The sequence below is a fragment of the Chiloscyllium punctatum genome, chromosome 40 (genome assembly GCF_047496795.1).
Source record: "Chiloscyllium punctatum isolate Juve2018m chromosome 40, sChiPun1.3, whole genome shotgun sequence".
Lineage (NCBI taxonomy): Eukaryota > Metazoa > Chordata > Chondrichthyes > Orectolobiformes > Hemiscylliidae > Chiloscyllium > Chiloscyllium punctatum.
The window spans coordinates 68317085-68340976 of NC_092778.1; the positions used below are offsets into that span (position 1 = coordinate 68317085).

At 41.3% G+C, this 23892-nt stretch overlaps 1 protein-coding gene across 5 annotated transcripts in view; it reads right to left on the reverse strand.

Annotated features, from left to right (window-relative positions):
- Window positions 1-23892, reverse strand: part of LOC140464730 (transmembrane channel-like protein 7) — a 102371-nt gene that overhangs the window by 15296 nt on the left and 63183 nt on the right. For all 5 annotated transcript variants that reach the window (XM_072560202.1, XM_072560197.1, XM_072560198.1 and 2 more), the window contains 6 exons: window positions 20410-20567; window positions 15414-15534; window positions 7676-7773; window positions 5155-5338; window positions 3361-3491; window positions 1063-1218 (listed from right to left, as the gene is read on the reverse strand). In XM_072560202.1, coding sequence (XP_072416303.1) covers window positions 1063-1218; window positions 3361-3491; window positions 5155-5338; window positions 7676-7773; window positions 15414-15534; window positions 20410-20567 — 848 coding nt within the window. The remainder of the gene's footprint in view (window positions 1-1062; window positions 1219-3360; window positions 3492-5154; window positions 5339-7675; window positions 7774-15413; window positions 15535-20409; window positions 20568-23892) is intronic.

A 23892-nucleotide genomic window follows, 5' to 3' on the forward strand; every position in this document is an offset into this window, starting at 1 on the left:
AATTATTGTTTTTATATTAAATGGGCTAAATAAATAGGATTATGGGTAAACGTGTACATGTATAAGGTGATATAGAATGATTTATTAATTATGTAATGTTTAATAATATAATTTCAAGACATGATTATAGCAGGAATGATCAGAACGTTCACAGCTAACATGAACATGGTGGAAAATAGGGAGAAAGGAAAGTTTTGGACTATAGGATGATACAGGTGAGCTGGTCAGAAGACTAACGCACCAAGAAAAAAAACATTTAATGGTAGAACCCTACGCAGCACAAAAGTACAGAGGGACTTTGGTGTGCATGTCCATTGATTATTGAAGGCAGCAGGATAGGTAGATAAAGTAATTAAGGTGGCATGAGATACTTGCCTTTATTAGGTGAGACATGGAATACAAGAGCATGGAAGTTATAATCAAGCTGTACAAAAGTACTGTGTGCAGTTCTGGTCACTGTACTATAGGAAGGATATGATTGCACTGGAAAGGGTGCAGAGGAGATTCATCAGGATGTTGCCCTATGGAGAGAGACTGGATTGGTTAATGTTTTGTTTAAACAGCTGAGAAGACTGAGAGACAACCTGATTGAGGGGTGTAAAATTATGAGGAACATACATAGGGTGGATATGGAGAAAATTGCCCCTTGGTGGAGGTGTCAATGCCAGTGGACATAAATTTCAGGTTCGGAGAGGAAGCTTAGGGGATTTAAAGAAAGTTTCTCTCCCACTAGAACTCACCACCTGAAAGGCACAACACTTCCAACATTTGAGAAGGATTTAGAGAAATACTTGAAACATCACAGTATATTATGCTACAAGCGTAGTGCTGTAAATCTGAATTAGAAAAGAATCGGTATCTGATGATTGATCTTGGCACAGTGGGCTGAATAGCCTTTGCTATAAAACTCTGACTCTAGAATTTTATGTAATTAGTGTTTTAGAACACCAAAAAACTATGAACAATTCAGTACGTTGTTTAACAGAGGTAAATTTAATGGTTTCTTTTGAAAGATTATGAACTATTTGCTGGTCATTAATTTTACCATAAAAGACTTCTTACCATACAAATAAAAAGAATGGCACTGCAAAAGCCTCAGATGCCAAACCATACAAAAGCTTGTTAAAACCGTTGGGGAAACGGTCGATGGTTGCTGGTATGACATGCCACGATATATTGTATTTAACAAATGGCCCACAGGATTTGGATGATTTGATCCTGATTGGAAGCAAAAAAAAATTATTTTGTCTCTAATATAAAACAACCAACCTACTTCACAAGTCCTTTTTCTGTCATTATTCTATCACATTTTCAACTTTTTTTTTCTCTTCAGCAGGATTCCTTTTAAAAATTTTCAACATCAACATTTGTGCAGCTTTGACAAATGATTGAATTTTTGGTTTGAAGCCAAGTGTCTTTTATATTCTAGAGATTCAGCAGTTGTCAATACTAAAAGTCAACTGATAAGCTCAGAGGCCTTAGATGCTTAACAAATATGTATGATTGCATATAAATAAATATACACCCATTAATTATATAGCAGCTTGTGTGAGCTGCATTAAACTACAATATAGCAGGATACTTAGAAAATCAATGTGATTAAGCAGAGGCTACATAGTTGTGTGAAAGGGAAATTGTATTAATTAATTTATTAGAGTGCTTTGACAAAGTAACAATGAAATGGATGTAGATGAACTTGTAGATGTGATGTACTGGGATCTCCAAAAAGGCATTGGAGAAGGTACCACATCAAAAGTAAGAGCTCAGGGTATAGGGATCACATGTTAGCATAGGCAAAGGATTAGTTAGCTAACTGGAAACAGAAAAAAATTGGACTTTTATTGGGTTAACAAGCTGTCAGAGGATAAATGTGAGGTTGTATTGGACTGGGGTGTACAGTAAGGCCCTGTGAAGACTACCTGATGAAGGAGCAGCGCTCTGAAAGTTAGTGCTTCCAAATAAACCTGTTGGATTATAACCTGGTGTTGTATGATTTTTAACATTATCCACCTCAGTAGCAAAATCAGACAAGCAGATTATGAATGGGGATAGATTTGGAAAGGGGAGGTGCAATGAGACCTGGGTATCCTCACATGCTGAAAGTAAGTATGCAGCTGCAATAGGTGATAAGGAATTCTAATAGTATGGTGGCCTTCATAGCAATAGGATTCAAATACAGGAGCAGGGATGTTTTGCTGCAACTGCACAGGGCCTTACTGAGACCACATCAGGAGCATTATGTGCATTTTTGGTCTCTTTATCTGTGGCATGATGTTCTGGTTATGGAGGGAAGACAATAAAGATTTAACAGACTGATTGCTGGTAGGACTGACGTATGAATAGAAAATGGATTGGTTCACTGGAGTTTAGAAGATTCAGGCGATCTCACAGAAACCTATAATAATTTAACAGGATTAGACAGAGTAGATGCAGGAGGGATGTTTTCAATGACTGGAGAGTCTAGAACCGGGAGTCACGGTCTAAGGATAAAGGATAGGCTTTTTAGGACAGAAATTAGGACAATTTTTTTCACCCAGAGAGTGGTGAGCCTGTGGAATTCTCTGCAACAGAAAACAATTTAGGTCAAAACATTAAAGACTTTCAAGACATAAAGAAAACTCTTAGGATAAAGCGACCAAAGGGTATGGGGAAAAAGCGAGAATAGGGTACTGAGTTGGATGATCAACCATGATCATACTGAACATCAGAGCAGACCTGAAGTGCCAAATCACCGACTCCTACTCCTAAAACGGAGAATGGGACTCTTGCCTATCAGTGGGTGTGTGTCCCATCCCTGGAGTTACTAGTCAATCTGCAGTTCCAGCAGCACAATCTTTGAAGGTGGCAGGTGATACTAAGAGAGTTAAACAAAGCATTTGGTATCTTGGGCTTCATAAATAGAGGCACTGCAGACAAAAGCAGGAAAGTTATGCTGAGCCTTTCAAAGATCTGGAAAGACCCAACCAGAGTATTGGATCCAGTTCTGGTGGTTCACACTGTCATAAAGATACAAAGGTCTTTCAGAAGGATTAGAAGAGATTTACCATAATAGTTCCACGGACTAGGGGTAATGTGAAGTTCAGTTTAGTTACAATGTTAGGTTGGAAATGATGGGCTTGTTCATAGAAGAAATTGGATAGACGTTTGAAGGAAATAAACCTGCAAGACTGCAGGAATGAGTAAGGGTGTAGGCCAGGTTGAATTGTTCTGGAGGGAGCCGGTTTGGACTCAGTAAACTAAATGACCTCCCTCTCTTTCATAAATGATTCCATCACCTCAGTATGTAACTCATTCATGATGAGTGAAACATCAATTTGTGCAATACAACTAGAAAAAAAGTCCATAATAGTCAATACTCACACTCCAACACTAAAAGCAATAGGCACACAGGCTAGGGGAAGTCCAATTAACAGCACGGCCAGAAAGAAGAAGTTAGAGCTTGATGCTCGAAACGGTCTGGTGGAAGGACGGCAGTTGTTCATCAGAGATATCTGGAAGGTTCAGAAGACATTGTAAGTTGCATTTCCACAGGGTCTATTTTCCTTCTTTCCTCTCCTGCCGATATGTCCTTTGATCACACTTCCAAATGGCTATTACTTGTTCTAGTAGATTATAGATGGGTAAGATATTTCAACAATAGGGCATCAGAGCCAAACTAGATTTCTTATTTTCCAATATCTGTACATTGCTAGATAATAACCATTATTAAAAGGTTACAAATCACACAACACCAGGTTATAGTCCAACAGGTTAATTTGGAAGCACTAGCTTTTGAAGCGCTGCTCCTTCATCGGGTTGTTATGGCTCAGTGTTATGGTTCCACCTGATGAAGGAGTAGCATTCGAAAGCTAGTGCTTCCAAATAGATCTGTTAGACTATAACCTGGTGTTGTGTGATTTTTAACTTTTTGCACCCCATTTCAACACCGGCACCTCCAAATCATTATTAAAAGGTGCATTCTCCATGGCAACCACTACCAATCAGAATCCAGTTGCCAATCAATCAGCACTCTTCTCTCAGACAGCATAAGTACTATGTGAGATTCTGGTCGCCCTCCTATAGGTAGGATGTTGTGAAATTTGAAAGGGTTCAGAAAAGATTTACAAGGATGGTGCCAGGGTGAGAGAGCTATCGGGAGAGGCTGAACAGGCTGGGGCTGTTTTCCCTGGAGTGCGGAGTTTCAGGGGTGACCTTATCAATGTTTATAAAATCATAAGGGGCAGAGATAGGGGAAATAGACAAGCTCTTTTCCCTGGATTGGGGGAGTCCAGAACTCAAGGGCATAGGCTTAGGGTGAGAGGGGAAAGATTTAAAAGGGACCTAAGGGGCAACGTTTTCACACAAATGGTGGTGCATGTATGGAATGACCTTCCAGAGGAAGTGGTGGAGGCTAGTACAATTATAACATTTAAAAGGCATCTGGATGGGTACATGAATAGGAAGGGTTTAGAGGGATATGGGCCAAGTGCTGGCAAATGGGACTAGATTAATTTAGGATATCTGGTCAGCATGGATGAGTTGGACTGAAGGGTCTGTTTCTGAGCTGTACATTTCTACGACTCAATTGATATTCCCCCTGAAATGGCATTCTTTCAAAACACCCTGGTGGGTGCAAAGTCAACAAAAAGCTTTGAGAAAATGTGTCTTCTTCAGCAATATTCAAGTTCAGTACTATCAAATGAATAATTGATTTTTCCTACACTCAGATAGGCTTGTCATCATTGCCCTAAGCACCCTATAAGCATTTACTAAACTGAGATTAGGTAATTCACCACAAGCAGTTAACAAAATCTGTCACCTTCATTACTTAAATTACACTTTCTTCACTATGAGTAAAATACCATAGAATATTCGAGATGTTTAAAAGTACTCCATAAATGCAGTTTTATGCATTTACTCTACTACTTAGCTATGTACTGATGTAACCCACTCGGTCACTGTGGGAACCTCAGCGGAAAACAAATTAAATATCAAGAAGTCTAAGACAGAATTCAGATTTGATTGCTACTAACGATTGAATATTTTATGAATGATCACATCCATCAGTCAAAAATAATGAAGTAAAATTTAAAGGGTGAATGCATTCATCTGGTCGCCTTTTATCAATGAAGAAAACTATTTTTTTTCATTGGTTTATTCAGTAAGATTACTCACCTTTTTGATATAAAATATGATGAAGTATTTGATGGTTGCTATTCCAGGGAGCAATGGTGAGTAAAATGTTCCTATCCAGCAGATAGTCTGACCATATACAATTTCTAATACGTTTTGAGGAACTGAAAACTGCTGTTGACCCCACCACTTGAACGGGGCCCATGTGCAATAGGTTACGATTAACCTGAAAGATAAAATATAAAAGATATAATTATGCTCTTAGAAAATGTGACATTCTTTATTAAACTGAACCTTTTGATAATCTTAAAATCATTAAATAAAAGAAATAGAAATACATTCAAAAATAGTTTATGCTTTCACTAATCTACTAAATTGGTTTCTTTTCAAAAATAATCAAACTATAACAAAACCCCTCTCCCCTCACTACAGCCCATCCAAGAACAGGGATACAGCAGTACAGTGAAAAGCATACAGCATCATCATTCTCTGGCGTCTTCTTAGATACAAAGGTACCTAAGAACAAAATCTTAGGTATAAAGTCAACAATAAGTAAATAAAGTTTACAAGTTTAGCATTACAGTCCTTAAGTGCTTAGCAATGAGCCTGGATCTGTGTTCTTACACCCCAAAGCTGAGACCATCACCAGCATGAGTCCCCTCACTGTGCTGCCACACAACCATGTTGCCATTCTTTGGCACCATCTTGCCTCTACCGACAACATTGCTGCTGTGAGAACACTCTGGGCCAGTACCCGCATGGAGTCTACTGTAGCTTGAAACAGACATATCTGCACATGGCATGAATGCCATTTTGAATCCAAACAGCACCAGTAGAGCTGCAATTATAGAAATAATGTTACTAGATTTTGCAGCCAAAGTATGCTGAGGGTACCAAAAGTCATAAATGCACCTTGAAAGTTAGTCAACTAATTTAATTTTGAAAATGACACAGACTTATTAGAGTCAGAGATATACGGCACGGAAACAAATCCTGCAGTCCAACTCATCCATGCCAACCAGATATCTTAAATAAATCCAGTCCCACTTGCCAGCATTTGGCCCATATCCTCTATTCCTGATGAAGGGCTTTTGCCCGAAATGTCGATTTTCGTGCTCCTCGGATGCTGCCTGACCTGCTGTGCTTTTCCAGCACCACTCTGATCTAAACTTTGGTTTCCAGCATCTGCAGTCCTCACTTCTGTCTTTGGCCCATATCCCTCTAACCTCTTTCTTCCAGATGCCTTCTAAATCCTGTAATTGTACCAGCCTCCACCACTTTGTCTGGCAGCTCATTCCATACATGCATCATCCTTCCAATCCTCTGCTCAATGTTCTGACCAATAAAGGACAGCATATCAAACACCTTCTTCACTATCATGTCTACCTGCGACTACAATTTCAAGGAACTATGAACTGGCACTCCAAGGTCTCTTTGTTCAGCAACACTGCCCAGGACCTTACCATTAAGTGGATAAGTCCTGACGATTTGCCTTTCCAAAATGCAGCACCTCGCTCCATCTGCCACTCCTCAACCGATTGGCCTATCTGATCGAGATCCCATTGTAATTTGAGATAACATTCTTCACTGTCCACTACCCCTCCAATTTTGGTGTCATCTGCAAATTTACTAACCGCATCTCCTATGTTCACATCCAAATCATTTATATAAATGACAAAAAGCAGTGGATCCAGCACCAATCCTTGTGGCACACTGCTGGTCACAGCCCATCAGTCTGAAAAGCAACCCTCTACGACCATTGTTTTCTACCTTCGAGCCAGTTCTGTATCCAAACAGCTGGTTCTCCCTTTATTTGGTCTGATCTAACCTTTCTAATCTTGCTAACCAGTCTACCATGGGAAACCATGTCAAACACCTTACTGAAGTCCATATAGATCCCATCCAACACTCTGCCCTCATAAATCCTCTTTGTTACTTCTTCAAAACACTCAACCAAAAGACACAATTTCCCTTGCACAATGCCATGTGACTATCCCTAATTAGTCCTTACCTTTCCAAATATGTGTAAATCCTGTCCCTCAGGATTCCCTCCAACAATTTGCTTAACACCAATGTCAGGCTCACCTGTCTATAATTCCCTGGCTTTTCCTTACCAGATTTCTTAAATAGTGGCACCACCTTAGCCACAGGTGAGGTGTCAGAAGACTGGAGGTTGGCTATCAATGATACAAATATCTCAGCAAAGGGCTGTGCAATCACTTCCATAACTTCCCACAGAGGTCTAAGGTACACCTAATCAGATCCTGGGGATTTAACCACCTTTATGCGTTTTAAGACATCCAGTACTTCCTCCTCTGTAATATGGCCATTTTTCAAGCTGTCTCTATTTATTTTCCAATGTTCTCTACCTTCCATATCCTTCTCCCCAGTAAACACTGATGCAAAAAACTTGTTTAGTATCTCCCCAAATCCTGTAGTTCCACACATAGATGACCTTCCTGAACATTAAATAATCATGAATCTTAAAGTATTAAATCCTGTATCAATTCACAATCTCTGAAGATATGAAATGGGAAAGGGTGGGAACATAAATATTACTTACTTTCTGGGGAATTCCACAAACAATGCAACTGATGAAATTATTATTAAGTCAAATATCATTAACTTGTACATTTCTTGTCCTATTCGGGTTTCCCAGCACTGAAATACATAACCATATTAGGCAAAAGATCAGTGAAATGAAATGCAAAAGCAAATGAGTCTGCAATATCAGATTGAGAGTTTTGGTCTGGAGTCCTTTTAAAATCTAGAATCAATTTATTTCGTGTGTCGTTAAATCTTGCTAAGACCGAAATTTAGAACATATAGAACATAGAACATAGAACATTACAGCGCAGTACAGGCCCTTTGGTCCTCGATGTTGCGCCGACCAAACATACCAATCTGAAGCCCATCTAACCTACACTATTCTATGTACGTCCATATGCTTTTCCATGGTCTTTCATATTATTCTCGAGTAGATTTCAAACAGAGAGGCTTATTAGTTCCCATCTCTTAAAGCACAGGTTTAGTATATGTATGTTATGAATGCCTGATTATATTTTTTTGTACCCTCCCAGAAAGAAACCTGAAAATTGCAATATATTATTGGATTATTCATCTCAAGTTTGACTCCATTTGGGGTTTAACTTATGCCCTGGCTACTATACTTCTATTTCAATAATTTAAGACATTCTGTTACTTTACTTTGCAGTTATTTTCTAGGTTTTTACAGTATGCATACTTATTATGTAATTTCACTCCTTGTATATTAGCATTAATTTTTCTCTTCCCTGTTCCTAAACAACATTTTTCTATTTACACATTTTGGAGCAACTTTTATTTAATTTCCTTTCGTTACATTTATGCACTTTTCCCTGCAACATTTTTGAAGGATGTGCCTATTCTGCCTCATTGAATTTATTTTTGAATGCTTAGTATCCCTCACTGTAATTGCATAATTAAGCATTTGGATCACTCATGGGTTTTGAAACCATGTTGACAGCATAAACTCATTTGATACACTGACAAGTTAAAAATCCTATTACATGTTGCCATAGGTGAGCTAAATATTTCAAAAGGATTGCAGGACTTGCATGAAAAAAAGTACATAACATAGCAAAAGCAAATTAAATTAAAAATTGCTTCAGAACGAAACAGCAGGAAAAAAGCCGCAGATTAAGAAAGGGAAAAGAAAACTTAGAACTGCATAGAAGCGGCCAAAAGAGACCTGAGGGTTCAGGTAAATTCTTTGTAAATTGCATTACAGGTAGACAAAGTGGTAAAGAAGGCACTCAGCATGCTTGCTCAGACTGTTGAGGATAGGACTTGGGATGTCAGGTTACAAAGGATATTGTGAGGTCATATTTGAATCACTGTGTGAAGTTCGAGTTGCCTTGCTATGTGAAAGGTATTATTAAATTGGAGAGAGTTCTGAAAAGATTTTCAAAGACGTTGCCAGGACTGAATGGTTTAATATGTAAGAACATAAGGAGTTGGGTATTTGGCCCTTCAAGCCCACTCCACCATTCAATAAGATTGTGGCTGATCTTTCCATGGCCTCAGCTCCACTAATCCATCCTCTCACCATAACCCTTAATTACTTCATTGTTCAAAAACTTTTCATCTTAGCTTTAAAAACATTCAACGAGGAAGCCTCAAATACTTCACTGGTCAGGGAATTCCACAGATTCGGAACCATCTGGTTGAAGGAATTCCTCCTCAATTCAGTTCTAAATCTTCTCTCCCTCATCTTGAGGCAATGCCCTCATGTTCTAATTTCAATTAAAAGGAGAGCCTGGATAGATTACTTACTTAGAACATAGAACATAGAACATAGAAGAATACAGCACAGTACAGGCCCTTCGGCCCTCGATGTTGCGCCGATCAAAGCCCACCTAACCTACACTAACCCACTATTCTCCATATACCTATCCAATGCCTGCTTAAATACCCATAAAGAGGGAGAGTCCACCACTGCTACTGGCAGGGCATTCCATGAACTTATGACTCGCTGAGTGAAGAACCTACCCCTAACATCAGTCCTATATCTACCCCCCCTTAATTTAAAGCTATGCCCCCTTGTAATAGCTGACTCCATACGTGGAAAAAGGTTCTCACTGTCAACCCTATCTAACCCCCTAATCATCTTGTACACCTCTATCAAGTCACCCCTAAACCTTCTTTTCTCCAATGAAAACAACCCCAAGTGCCTCAGCCTTTCCTCATAGGATCTTCCTACCATACCAGGCAACATCCTGGTAAACTTCCTCTGCACCCGTTCCAGTGCCTCCACATCCTTCCGATAGTATGGCGACCAAAACTGCACACAATATTCCAGATGCGGCCGCACCAGAGTCTTATACAACTGCAGCATGACCTCAGAACTCCGGAACTCAATTCCTCTACCAATAAAAGCCAGTACGCCATATGCCTTCTTCACTGCACTATTTACCTGGGTGGCAACTTTCAGAGATCTGTGTACATGGACACCAAGATCCCTCTGCTCTTCCACACTACCAAGTATCCGACCATTAGCCCAGTACCCCATCTTTTTATTACTCTTACCAAAGTGAATCACCTCACACTTAGCTACATTGAACTCCATTTGCCACCTTTCTGCCCAGCTCTGCAGCTTCTCTATATCCCGCTGTAACCTGCCACATCCTTCCTCACTGTCTACAACTCCTCCGACTTTCGTATCATCCGCAAACTTGCTCACCCAACCTTCTAACCCTTCCTCCAGGTCATTTATAAAAATGACAAACAGCAATGGTCCCAAAACAGATCCTTGCGGAACACCGCTAGTGACGGCACTCCAAGATGAACCTTTGCCATCAACTACTACCCTCTGTCTCCTTCCAACCAGCCAATTCCTAATCCAAACCTCCAACTCACCCTCAATGCCATATCTCTGTATTTTCTGCAGTAGCCTACCATGGGGGACCTTATCAAATGCCTTACTAAAATCCATATATACCACATCTACCGCTTTCCCCTCATCTACCTCCTTAGTCACCTTCTCAAAGAATTCAATAAGGTTTGTGAGGCACGACCTGCCCTTCACAAAACCATGCTGACTATCCTTGATCACATTATTCTTATCTAGATGTGCATAAATCCTATCCCTTACAATTCTCTCTAAGACTTTGCCCACAACAGAAGTGAGACTCACTGGCCTATAGTTACTAGGATTATCCCTACTCCCCTTCTTGAACAAGGGAACCACGTTTGCTAGCCTCCAGTCCTCTGGCACTACTCCTGTAGACAAAGAGGACACAAAAATCAAGGCCAATGGCTCTGCAATCTCCTCCCTTGCTTCCCAGAGAATCCTAGGATAAATGCCATCAGGCCCAGGGGCCTTATCTATTTTCACCCTTGCCTGTTTCCACATTTACCGTGTGGAAACAGGCCCTTCGGCCCAACAAGTCCACACCGACCCGCCGAAGCGCAACCCACCCAGACCTATTCCCCTACATTTACCCCTTCACCGAACACTACAGGCAATTTAGCATGGCCAATTCACCTAACCTGTACATTTTTGGACTGTGGGAGGAAACCGGAGCACCCGGAGGAAATCCACCCAGACACGGGGAGAATGTGCAAACTCCACACAGTCAGTTGCCTGAGGTGGGAATTGAACCCGGGTCTCTGACGCTGTGAGGCAGCAGTGCTAACCACTGTGCCAACCACGGCCTTTTTCACTGGAGTGTATGAGGTTGAGGGGTGACCTCATAAATGTTTATAAAATCATAAGGAACATATGAAAAGATGAGGAGAAAGATTTAAAAGGGACATGAGTGGCAAACTTTTATTTGTTTACACAGTGGGTGGTTCATATTTAGAATGAACTGACAGAGGAAATGTAGACATATTTACAGCTACAACATTGAAAGACATTTGGAGAAGTACATGAATAGAAAAGGTTCAGAGGAATGTGGGACAAATGCAGACAAGTAAGACCATGTAACTTTGGGACATTTGATCAGCATGGATGAGTTGAACCATGGAACCAAATTAAGCTAATCCCTTCTGCCTGACCTTGGTCCATATCCCTCCATTCCTTGTAGATTCATGTGCTTTTCTAAAATTCCCTTAAACGCCCCAATGTATCTGCCTCTGCCACTATCCTGGGAGCACATTCCAGCCTCCTACCACTTGCTGTGTAAAATACTTGTCCCTCACATCTCCTTTGAACTTTATCCCTTGCCTTAAATGCATGCCCGCTTCTCCCAGTAGTTCATATCGTCTAAACCAGGCAGCATCCAGTAAACCTCTTCTGCACCCTCTCCATTGCCTCCCACATCCTTCCTGTAATGTGGAGACCAGAATTGAACATAATACCCTAAAAGTAACCTAACCAAAGTCTTATAAAGCTGCAACATGACATCCTGACTCTTGAACTCAATTCCTGACCAATAAAGGCAAGTTTGCCTTACGCCTTCTTTACCAACCTATCTACTTAAGTGTCCACCAATGATGTTCAGTGTCCTGCCATTAATTGTATATTTTTTCTTAACATTTGATCTCCCAAAATGCAGCACCTCACACTTACACGGATTAAACTCCATCTGCCATTTCTCTGTTCATATGTGCAACTGATCTCTATACCATTATCCTTTGACAACCTTTTACACTATCCACAAATCCCTGGTCTATGAGTCAGCTGCAAACATATTTATCCAGCCATCTACGTTTTCATCCAAGTCATTTATATATATATATTATCACAAACAGCAGAGGTCCCAGTACGGATCCCTAAGGAACACTATTAGTCACAAACCTCCAGCCTGAAAAACACATATCCGCCAGTACCCTCTGCCTTCTGTAGGCAAGCCAATTCTGAATCCATGTGGCCATGTCACCTTGGATCCCATGCATCTTAATTTTGTGGGTGAGCCTACCACGAGGGACCTTGTCAAAAGCTTTACGAAGATGCATGTAGACAACACCCACTGCCCTATCTTCAGCGATCACCTTTGTCAACTCCTTGAAAAATTCAATCAAGTTAGTAAGACATGACTTGCCCTGCACAAAGCCATGCTGACTGTCCCTAATTAGGCCATTCCTTCTCAATTCTATCCCTAAGAAAACTCTCCAACAGCCTCCCAACCAGCAATGTGATTCTCACCGGTCTACTGCTTCTTGGATTCTCCCTATTTCACTTCTTGAACACAGGAACAACGTTAGCTAAATTGCCAGTCCTCCAGGACGTCTCCAGTGGCTCGCGAGGATACAAAGATCTTAGTCAAAGCCCCAGCAATCTCCTCTCTTGCTTCTCTCAATAACCTGGGTAGATACTGTGGGGCTCTGGGGACTCATCCACCTTAACAGCCTTCAAGAGATCCAACACTTCTACTTTCTTGATCTCAAAATGCCCTAGCAGAAATTCCACAGAAATCTAACTATCCTCCAACTCCTTCTCCTGGGGGAATACTGACGCAAAGCACTCACTTAGGATCTCACCAACATCCTTTGCCTGTAAGCACCAGTTCCCCCCTTTATCCTTGAGTGGTCCTACCCTCTCTCTAGTTATCCTTTTGTTTTTAATGTATGTATTGAATGTCTTGGGATACTCTTTAACCCCATTTGCCAAGGTTATTTCATTGCCCCTTCTTGCTCTCCCAATTCCCTGCTTGATTCCTTTCTTGCTTTCTTTATATTTTTCACTTTTAGCTTCCTAAACTTTACATACGCTTCTTTTTCCTTTTGACTAAATTCACAACCTCCCTCATTATCCAAGGGTCCCTTACCATCCTTGTCCTTCCTCCTTACTAGAACATGCTGGTCCTGAACTCTCATCAGCAACTCCCACATGTCAAATGTGGACTTGCCCAATAACAGTTCCTCCCAATTCCAGCAAGATCCTGACTTATCCTTATTCATAGCTATCTTAAAACTTAAGGAGTTGTGATCACTATTTCCAAAATGCTCTTTCCCTGAAAGGTTAATCACTTGGCCAGGCTTATTAGCCGATACAAGGTCCAGAATGGCCCCTCCCCAAATTGGCCTACCCACATACTGTTTCAAGAAATCCTCTTGGATGCATTCAACAAATTCTGCCCTGTCCACGTCTCTTGCTCTAAATGCCAGTCAATATAGGGGAAGTTATGACTCTATAACTCTACATAAAGTACTCCATTATAATTATTGCAGTTTTTATGTTAATATTGCCATAACACAAATTGTCTCCTTTTTATTGAAGCATAGCTACCACCAATTGTTGACCTGGCTTTTCATAGAATGATATATTATTAAGACAACTTGAACCTCCCAGAAGTCCCTTACATGCAAGGCAACCATCCACTTTTTTTATGTTCCCTATGTTTTGAGTGTTTTGAATCTCGAACTAAAACAGTATATAAACCTGGTAAAAGATTTTAATGATTTTATTGATGATTAATTTTCACACACATTAAAATTCTTCAATATTACACTGCCAATATTCTCATGTTTAACAGTTAATGAATAGGACCATTTCAACAACTCATTTTAAATCAAATATAGCTAACATAATTTGCAATGCAACATGAATTATTAACATTTATCTTCATACAAGTTGAATATAACGAAAGTAAATGCTATTAAAGGAGCTTGTTAAACATAAACATTTCACCTTTCATTACATATAAATCACATGTTAAAACTAATGACATATTATCCATTTCTATGCAAGTTAATTAACTGCAAAGCTATCCAAAATGAGTGAAAATCTATTAAGAATAATGCAATGGTTGCTTTGTAAGTATATAATTGCTCACTTTTTTTTATGAGATTAATTCCAGAAATGAAGGGCTTGTCTACAAAGAGTGATTGAGCAGTTTATGTCTGTACTCAGGGGTTTAGAAGAATGAGAGGAGATCGAATTGTGATATAGAAGATGTCAAAGGGGATTGAACAAGTAGACATAGAAACTATGTTTCCTCACATGGGGACATCTAGAATGGGAGTCACGGTTTTCAGTTAAGACAGGAATGTGGAGAAATTACTTCTCTAACACAGTGGTGAAACTCTATGGAATTCACTACCCCACAGTACAGTGGATGCCAAAACATTGAGTAAATTTAAGGGGATAAACCGATTTTTAATTAGTAATGGGCTGAAGGTGATGGAGAGTGGGCAAAGAAATGGAGTTGAGGCAGAAATAAATCAGCCATAATCATTTCAAATGCCTACTTCTGCTCCTAGCTCTTATGATCTTACTTGGGGTGACACAGTGGCTCAGTGGCTAGCACTGCTACCCCACAGCGCCAGGGATCAGAGTTTGACTCCAGCCATAGGAACTGTCTGTGTGGAGTTTGCACATTCTCCCTGTGTCTGTGTGGGTTTCCGCTGGGTGCTCCGGTTTCCTCCCACAGTCCAAAGATGTGCAGGTCAGGTGAATTGGCCATGCTAAATTGCCCATAGTGTTCAGGGATGTGTAGGTCAGGTGCATTAGTTAGGGAAAATGTAGAAGAATAGGGCAGGGGAATTGTTTGTGTGAGTTACTCTTCAGAGGGTCATGCGGACTTGTTGGGCCAAATGGTCTGATTCCACACTGTAGGGATTTTAAGGTTCTATGAAACCATTTTGCAAACCTGTGCATTGATTTCACTTAATGTGAAAGTATTGATATTACATTAGAATGCACCTTTTCTGTATCAGAACTAAACATGACAGATTCTTATTTCTTGATGACTACACATTTTATTGCATTCTGATGATGCTACATGCAAATTGAAATTCTCATCACCAGAGCATTTTAAAGCCATTTCAAGCTAATTACAGATATTTGCACATTTAAAAAAAAACTTTGTACTCACTGGATACAATTTGTTGTTGTAGCCACACGGTTTACACTCATCATCACCAGTACAAGTCGTGATTTGTGACCACAAACTCAGCAAAAGAACAATAATATTAGCCAATCGCACAAACACAGACCTAGAGAAATATTCAGTTAGTAAGCTTTGGCTTCACTGTACTCTACGAAGAACATAATGAGGATATGATACAGCATATAATAGCATTGAGTTTTAAAATATCCCGTTCACTTAATTAGGTAATTATTCCCTACAGTATGGAAACAGGCCCTTCGGCCCAACAAGTCCACACCGACTCTCCGAAGAGTGACCCACCCAGACCCAGTCCCATATATTTACCCCTGACTAATGTACCTAACACTAGGGGCAATTTAGAATGGCTAATTCACCTGACCTGCCTACTTTTGGATTGTGGAAGGAAACTGGAGCACTCAGAGGAAACCCACACAGACACGGGGAGAATGCACAAACTCCACACAGACAGTCACTCGAGGCTGGAATCAAACCCGAGTCCCTGGCACTGAGAGGCAGCAGTGCTAACCACTGAGCTACTGTGCCATTCACTTAAACAAAAAAAATGTATTTTGATTTCTCTTCCTTTTCAATATGTGTCTTGTTAATCCTACTTAAATTCTTTTTATCTTTTGTACCTTACAAAAGTAATTGAGGATAATTAAAAGATTCCTAATTTTTATATTTTCTCATGTGAACTTTTCTAGATGTGGTCCCCTTAAAAATGCCCTAGTTAGATAACAACGAGCAGTTAAAATAAAAACCGAAAGAACTGCTGTAAATCAAAAACAAAAACAGAAGTTGTTGGAAACTCTCAGCAGATCTGACAGCATCTGTGAAGAGAAATCAGAGTTAATGTTTTGGGTCAGGTAACCCTCCCTCAGACAAATGACTAGCAGTTAACTGCCAAGATTTGGTGACATCTGGTGAGTAAAGGTATTGCCCTGAGAAATGAACCAGATGAGCCAAAGAATCATTTTTACCTATTTCGTTAAGTTGAAATCAGCATGATTTGTGTACTTCTTCTTTCTGTCAGCAAATATCCATTTTCCAGTATGCACAAATGCACGACATTGCGCGTCAGTCCGACAACCATAACTTGATTGTCAGTCTCATTCTTAACACAATCAGTATTAGTTTTAAAAAATGCATTCATTGGTGGGATGTGGGCATCACTAGCTGACCAGCATTTATTGCCGTTACCCTTGAGAAGGTGGTGCTGAACCACTGCATACCACTTGCTGTGGGTAGATCCACAATACCATTACGGAAGGAGTTCCAAAATCTTGACCCAGCAACAGTGAAGAAACGGCAATCTATTTCCAAGTCAGGATGGTGAGTTCCTTGGAGGGGAATTTGAATTGAATTGAATTGAATTTATTGTCATGTGTGCTGAGGCACAGTGAAAAGCTTTGTCTTGCGAGCGATACAGGCAGATCACAGAGTTTAAGTAACATAGATAAGCAAATAGTAGGTAAACAGTGGCAAAAACAAAAAGCACAGGTACAGGCAAATGCAAAGAATTTGAGAGTCTATTCAGTATTCTAACAACAGTAGGGTAAAAACTGTTTTGAAACTGGCTGGTGCATGTGTTCAGGCTTCTGTACCTTCTCCCCAATGGTAGAGATTGTAGAAAAATATTGCCAGGGTGAATGGATCTTTTGAGAATGCTGGTGGCCTTTCCTTGACAGTTGGCCTGGTAGATGGATTCTATCGATGGGAGGTTGGCCTTTGTGATTGTCCGGGCCGAGTTCACCACTCTCTGTAACCATCACCGATCTTGAATGGTACAGTTGCCATACAGTAGTGATACATCCAGACAGAATGCTCTCGGTGGCAAGGGTATTCGCTGTCATGCCAAATTTCCTCAGCTGCCTGAGGAACGAAGAGATGTTGTTGGCCTTTGAAGAATCCAATAGTCCACATGAAGAGTCCAAGAAAGCTTGTTGTGGATGACCACTCCCAGGAGCTTGACACTCTCCACTCGTTCCACCTCTGTGCTGTTAATGTGTGGGGGGGGGGGGAAGGGGCATGAATACCATCCCGCTGAAAGTCAATAATGGGTTCCTTGGTTTTGCTGGCATTGAGAGCTAGGTTGCTCTCAGTGCACCATTTTTCCAGGGCTTCCACCTCCCGACTGTAGTCTGTCTGTCGCCATCTGAGATTTAACCGACTATGGAGGTGTTGTAAATAGCATTAGTCTAGTATTAGGCGATGCAGTCATGGGTATACAGTGAGTACAGTAGGGGGCTGAATGCACACCGCCTGGGGTGCTCTAGTGTTGAGTGTTAGTGAAGATGAAATATTGTCCCCAATCTTCACTGATTGAGGCCTGTGGGTCAGGAAACTGAGGATCCAGTTGCAGAGAGTGGGGCTTAGTCTGAGATCACTAAGTTTAGTAATCAGTCTCGAGGGGATAATAGTGTTGAAGGCTGAACTGTAGTCAATGAGTAGGATTCTTATGTAGCTGTTCTTGGTGTCAAGATGTTCTCGGGAGGGGAGAAGGGTAGCTGACGTGGATCTGTCAGTCTGATACGCAAATTGGAATGGGTCAAGAGTAGTGGGAGCCTGGAGTTGATTAATGCCATGACCACCAATGTTAGGGCCACTGGGCGGTAGTCATTGAGACATGCTGCAAGAGCCTTCTTAGGCACAGGGATGATGTTGGCCCTCTTGAAACAGGCAAGGACAGTCACCTGCTGCAGGGAGAGGTTGAAAATGTCAGAAGAGCTCTGCCAGTTGATCTGCACATAGTCTGAGTGCACGGCCTGGTACTCCATCTGGTCCCATCACTTTCTTTGGATTACATGAAGGAAGATGGGTTGGTGTTCCCACATATCTGCTTCCCTTATCCTTCTGGATGGAAGTGATTGTGGGGTTGGAAGGTGATGTCTGAGGATATTTGGTGAAGTTCAGCAGCGCATCTTGTAGATAGCGCACACTACTGCTACTGAGCATTGATGATGAAGGGAGTGAATGCTGTGGATGTCGTACCAATCAAGTGGGCTGCTTTGTCCTGGATCGTGTCAAGCTTGGTGTTGTTGAAGCTATATGTATCCAGGCAAGTGGGAAATAGAACATAGAACATAGAATAATACAGCGCAGTACAGGCCCTTTGGCCCTCGATGTTGCGCCGATCCAAGCCCACCTAACCTACACTAGCCCACTATCCTCCATATGCCTATCCAATGCCCGTTTAAATGCCCATAAAGAGGGAGAGTCCACCACTGCTACTGGCAGGGCATTCCATGAACTCACGACTCGCTGAGTAAAGAATCTACCCCTAATATCTGCCCTATACCTACATATTCATCACACTCCTGATTTGTGCCTTATAGATAATGGACAGGCTTTGGGGAGTCAGGAGGTGAATTCCTCAGCATAGTATCCTTAGCCTCTGATCAGCTCTTGTATCCGCTGTGTTTATGTGGTGAGCTTAGTTGAGTTTCTGGTCAATGATAACCCCCAGGATGTTGATAACAGGGGATTCAGTGATGGGAAGACATTTAATGTCAAGGGACAGTGACTAGACTGTCTCTTATTTATGATGGTCTTGGCCTGGCATTTGTGTGGCACAAATGTTACTTAGGAGAAAGTGAGGACTGCAGATGCTGGAGATCAGAGCTGAAAATGTGTTGCTGGAAAAGCGCAGCAGGTCAGGCAGCATCAAAGGAGCAGGAGAATCAATGTTCGGGCATAAGCCCTTCTTCAGGAATGAGGAGGGTGTGCCAAGCAGGCTAAGATAATAGGTAGGGAGGAGGGACTTGGGGGACGGGCGTTGGGAATGTGATAGGTGGAAGGAGGTTCAGCTGAGGGTGATAGGCCGGAGAGGGGGCGGGAGCGGAGAGGTCGGGAAGGAGATTGCAGGTCAAGAAGGCGGTGCTGAGTCTGAGGGTTGGGACTGAGACAAGGTGGGGGGTGGGGAAATGAAGAAGCTGGAGAAATCTGCATTCATCCCTTGTGGTTGGAACACACTGTCTCATGTGATCTGTCTGACTCTGGGACATTCAGCCTACACCAGCACTGATACTCTTACACACTACTTATTTGTTTGGTAGGCAGGAGGTTTTTTTGACTTGACGGCAGCACCTTAAGTAGCAAACACCACTTGTGTTCCCGGTGCATAGCAGCAGTATCAAACTGCTAGTTACTTACACTTCCGAAATATCTTACCCTTCTGGAATAATCTGAGGTCACCTAGCAACTTTTCATGTCTGAGCATGGCAAACTCAGGCCTATTTTTAAAAAAAACTCTCTTTGTGGGACATGGTTGTCATTGGCTGGTCAGCATTTATCGCCCATTCCTAGCTGGGCTTGAAAAGGATGGTGCAGAGATTTACCAGGATGTTGCCAAGGCTGGAGAGCTTTAGTTACGAAAAAACACTGGGGTTGTTTTTATCAGGGCAGAGAGGATTGAGAAGTCACAAGATTGAAAAGTATTAAAGTGGCATAGACAGGGTAGACAAGAGTAACCTTTCCCTTAGATGGAGGGTTCAATTACCAGTGGATATAGATTTAAGGTAAGGTGCAGAAAGTTTAGAGGATTTGAGACAAAATATCTTTTCTCCAAGAAAGGGATAGAAATCATTGCCTACAAGGTTTGAAGAGGTAGAAACTCTCATAACATGGGCCAAAGGGCCTTTTTCTTTGCTGTATATTTCAATAACTAGAAGTCATTTGGTGCATAACATCATGCTTATAGGAGAATCTTCACAAAACAATGTAAGTTTATCACAACTGATTTTTCATGAAATCATCCATAGATCTTTTCAAAAATCATATTTCGACAAAATCATGAATTCATCAATGTGTATTTAAATAGTACCTCATCAGACAAATTTAAATAATTAAGCCAACAAGCATAAAACATAACTTTTGCAATCCATTGTACCTTTTGGATAGTTTGCCACCTCAAATTTATGTCAGAAAATATATTAATCTCAACTATAAAAATACACTGCATTGGCAATACGTCGGTACATACCTGATAAGCATAAATTTTATCTCAAAGGCTGGTGAGTAGTCTTCAAATTGAATTATACATTCAAACAGGCGTGGTGTGATAAAGTTAGCTGCTGTGATAACAATAGATGGTAGGTACTCAATGATTAGATCAGATGTGAAGGCTTCAACATTATCTGCCTAATAAAAGGAAAATCAATCACATTTAAGCCATTTCACAATTTAGAATGTTAAAAATCACACGACACCAGGTTATAGTCTAACAGGTTTATTTGGAAGCACTAGCTTTCGGAATGTTGCTCCCTCACCGGGTAGCACCTTGGAGCAGGACCGTTAGACAGAGAATGTATAGCAGCTATAAATTCTGTGTCTCATGGTCCTGCACCACAGGTCCTACCTGATGAAGGAGCAGCGCTGCAAAAGCTAGTCCTTCCAAATAAACCTGTTAGACTATAACCTGGCGTTATGGGGTTTTTAACTTTTCCACCCCAGTCCAACAGCAGCTCCTCCACATTATGGCACACAATTTAGAATGTAATACTTAAATAAAACTAAGGAAACAACAGAATATATGGGGTTAGCTAGTGGTTAAACATAATCTGTACTTCTTAACAACCACGACAAGTGACTGGCCTGGATGGTGTCCCCACCCATGCACTCAGATCCTGTGCAGACTTGCTGGTGGGAGTATTTGCAGAAATTCTTCACCTCCCCTATTGTGATTGGAAGTCCCCACACACTTAAGAAGACCACCATCGTCCTGGTGCCAAAAACAAATTCATGCATTGTGCTTCAGTGACTACCACCCACTGGCTCTGATCTTCATCATTATGAAATGCTTAGAGAGGTTAGACATGGCTCACATCAACTCCAGCCTACCAACTGTTTTGATCCTCTACAATTCGTCTAGTGGCGCAACAGGTCCACAGAAGATGCCATCTCCCTGGCCCTACACTCATCCCTGGAACATCTAAATAACAGGGAAACCTATGTCAGGCACTACGTATTGACTACAATTCCACCTTCAACATCACAGTTCCAAACAAACCCATTTCTAAACTCGGAGACTGAGGGCCCAGGTGCCCCATATGCAACTGGATCCTCGATTTCCTGACCCACCAACCGCAATCAATAAGAACAGGCAACAACATTTCATCCACCATAATCCTCAACACTGGTGCCAGTATGGTTGCATACTCAGTCTCCTACTATACTCCTTATAAACTCATCAAATGTGGACAAATTCCATTTACAAGTTGGCTGACACCATCACTCTTGTAGGTTAGGTCTCAACAATGAGACAGAGTACAGGAAAGAGACTGAGTGCTCAGCAGATGGTGTAAAGACAACAATCTCTCCAGCCAACATCAGCAAAATGAAGGAGCTGGTCATTGACTTCAGGTAGCAGAGTGGAGGGCATGCCCTGTCTGCATTAATGGTGCTGAGGTGGAGATGGTCGAATGTGACAAGTTCCAGGGAGTGATGATCACTAACACTCTGCCCTGGTCCACCCAAAGCTAAAGTGACAGTCAAGAAAGCACAACAATCCCTCAGGCGGGCAAGGAAATTTGGCATGTCAACAAGGATTTTTACTAATTTTTGTGGATGTGACAAAGAAAGCATCCTATCCGGATGCATCATAGCTTAGTATGGCAACTGCTTTTCCCAAGACACCAAGAAACTACAGAGTCGTCAACACAGCCCAGTCCATCACAGAAGCCAGCATTCCATCCATTGACTCCACTTATACTTCCTGCTGCTTCAGGAAAGCAGCCAACATAAGCAAAGATCCCATCCAGCCTGGTGATACTCTCTTCCAATCTGTTCTACAGGTGAGAAGATATAAAAGTTTGAATACATGAATTGATTCAAGGACAGCTCCTTCCCCAACTGCTTTCAGACTTTTGAATGGACCTCTGCAATGTTAATTCTGACGTCTGTCTCTGCACCTTCTCTGCAGCTGTAACACTGCATTCTACACTCTGTTTCTGCTACCCTAATGCAGTTTGCATGGTATGATCTGCCCGTATAGCAGACAAAGCAATACTTTTCACTGTTTCTTGGTACATGTGGCAACAATAAATCAATCGATCGATTAAAAACATTGTTTAAAAGAATAAGTCACATACCATTTTGCCTTTCAGGGTATCCTGAAAGGAGAGGTTGATGAGCTGGAGGTTGAGGTACAAGTTGGTCCCAACAAAATGGGCAAAGTGATGAACGAGATCTTGAATCAAGAATTCAGGGAGTTTGGTAGTAGTATAAAAAGGACCTCAATGGTTGTAAACTCTGAATTATTCCCAGTGCCACATGTTAGCGAATTTAGAAATAGGACAGATGAATGCATGGTTCATAAGCTGATGCATGAGGGAAGGTTTTACATTCATGGATCACAGAACCTTTTTAGGGAAGGTAGGACAGGTAAAAACAGGATAGTCTGCACTTGAACCACACTGGGACCAACGTCCTTGTTAGTGCTGTTAGAAGTTGTTTAAATTAGTCTGGCAGGGGGAGGAGACACAGAATATTGATGAAACAGACACAAATCTTTCTACAGCAAAGTAAGCAAGGTACAGTGAGTTCAGCTATGGTGAATGTCAAGAGAATATGGCAAGGCTGGATGGTCTGTAATGCTCGGAGTTTAATAAGTAAGACTGACGAATTAATGGTGTGGATTGACACACAGAGGTATAATATTGTTGACATCACATATACATAGGTGAGGGAAGGGCTGGACTGGCAACTCAACATTCTGGGCTAATGGACTTTTACACAAGGCAGAGGAGGGTGTAAAAATGGTGGTGGTGTAGCACTATTAATTAAGAAGTCAATTACTACAATTAGGAGAGATAATATAGTCATAGAATCGTACAGCACAGAAACAGACCTTTTGGTCCAACCAGTCCATACCAAACATAATCCCAAACTAAACTAGTCCCAATTCCTTGCTCCTGACCCATATCTCTCCAAATCTTTCCTATTCATGTACTTATCCAAATGTCTTTTAAACATTGTACCACTTCCTCAGCCAGTTCGTGTTACACGCGAACACACCTTTGTGCAAACAAGTTGTCACTTATGCCCTTTGTAACTCTCTCTCCTCTCACCTTAAAAGTGTACCCCTTAGTCTTGAAATCACCCATCCTCAGGAAAAGACAACTGCTATCAGTGCTTATTGTTTTATACACTTTTATAAGGCCACCTCTCAACCTCCTATGCTCCAGCAAAAACACTCCCAGCCTGTCCAGCCTTCCTTTATAACTCAAATCTTCCACACCCTGCAACATCCTGGTAAGTATTTAGAAGCGTCCTTAAACGAGGTTTTGTAAGTAAAACTTAGGAATGTTAAGTAGGCAGCCACTCTACTGGGAGTGCATTATAGACCCTCAAAGAGTCTGTGGGAAATAAAGGAGCAAATACGTAGATGGTTCACAGAGGTGTGTGAGAGAAATAATCAGGCAAGTACACTGGGGGATTTCAACATTCCCAACATAAATTGGGATAG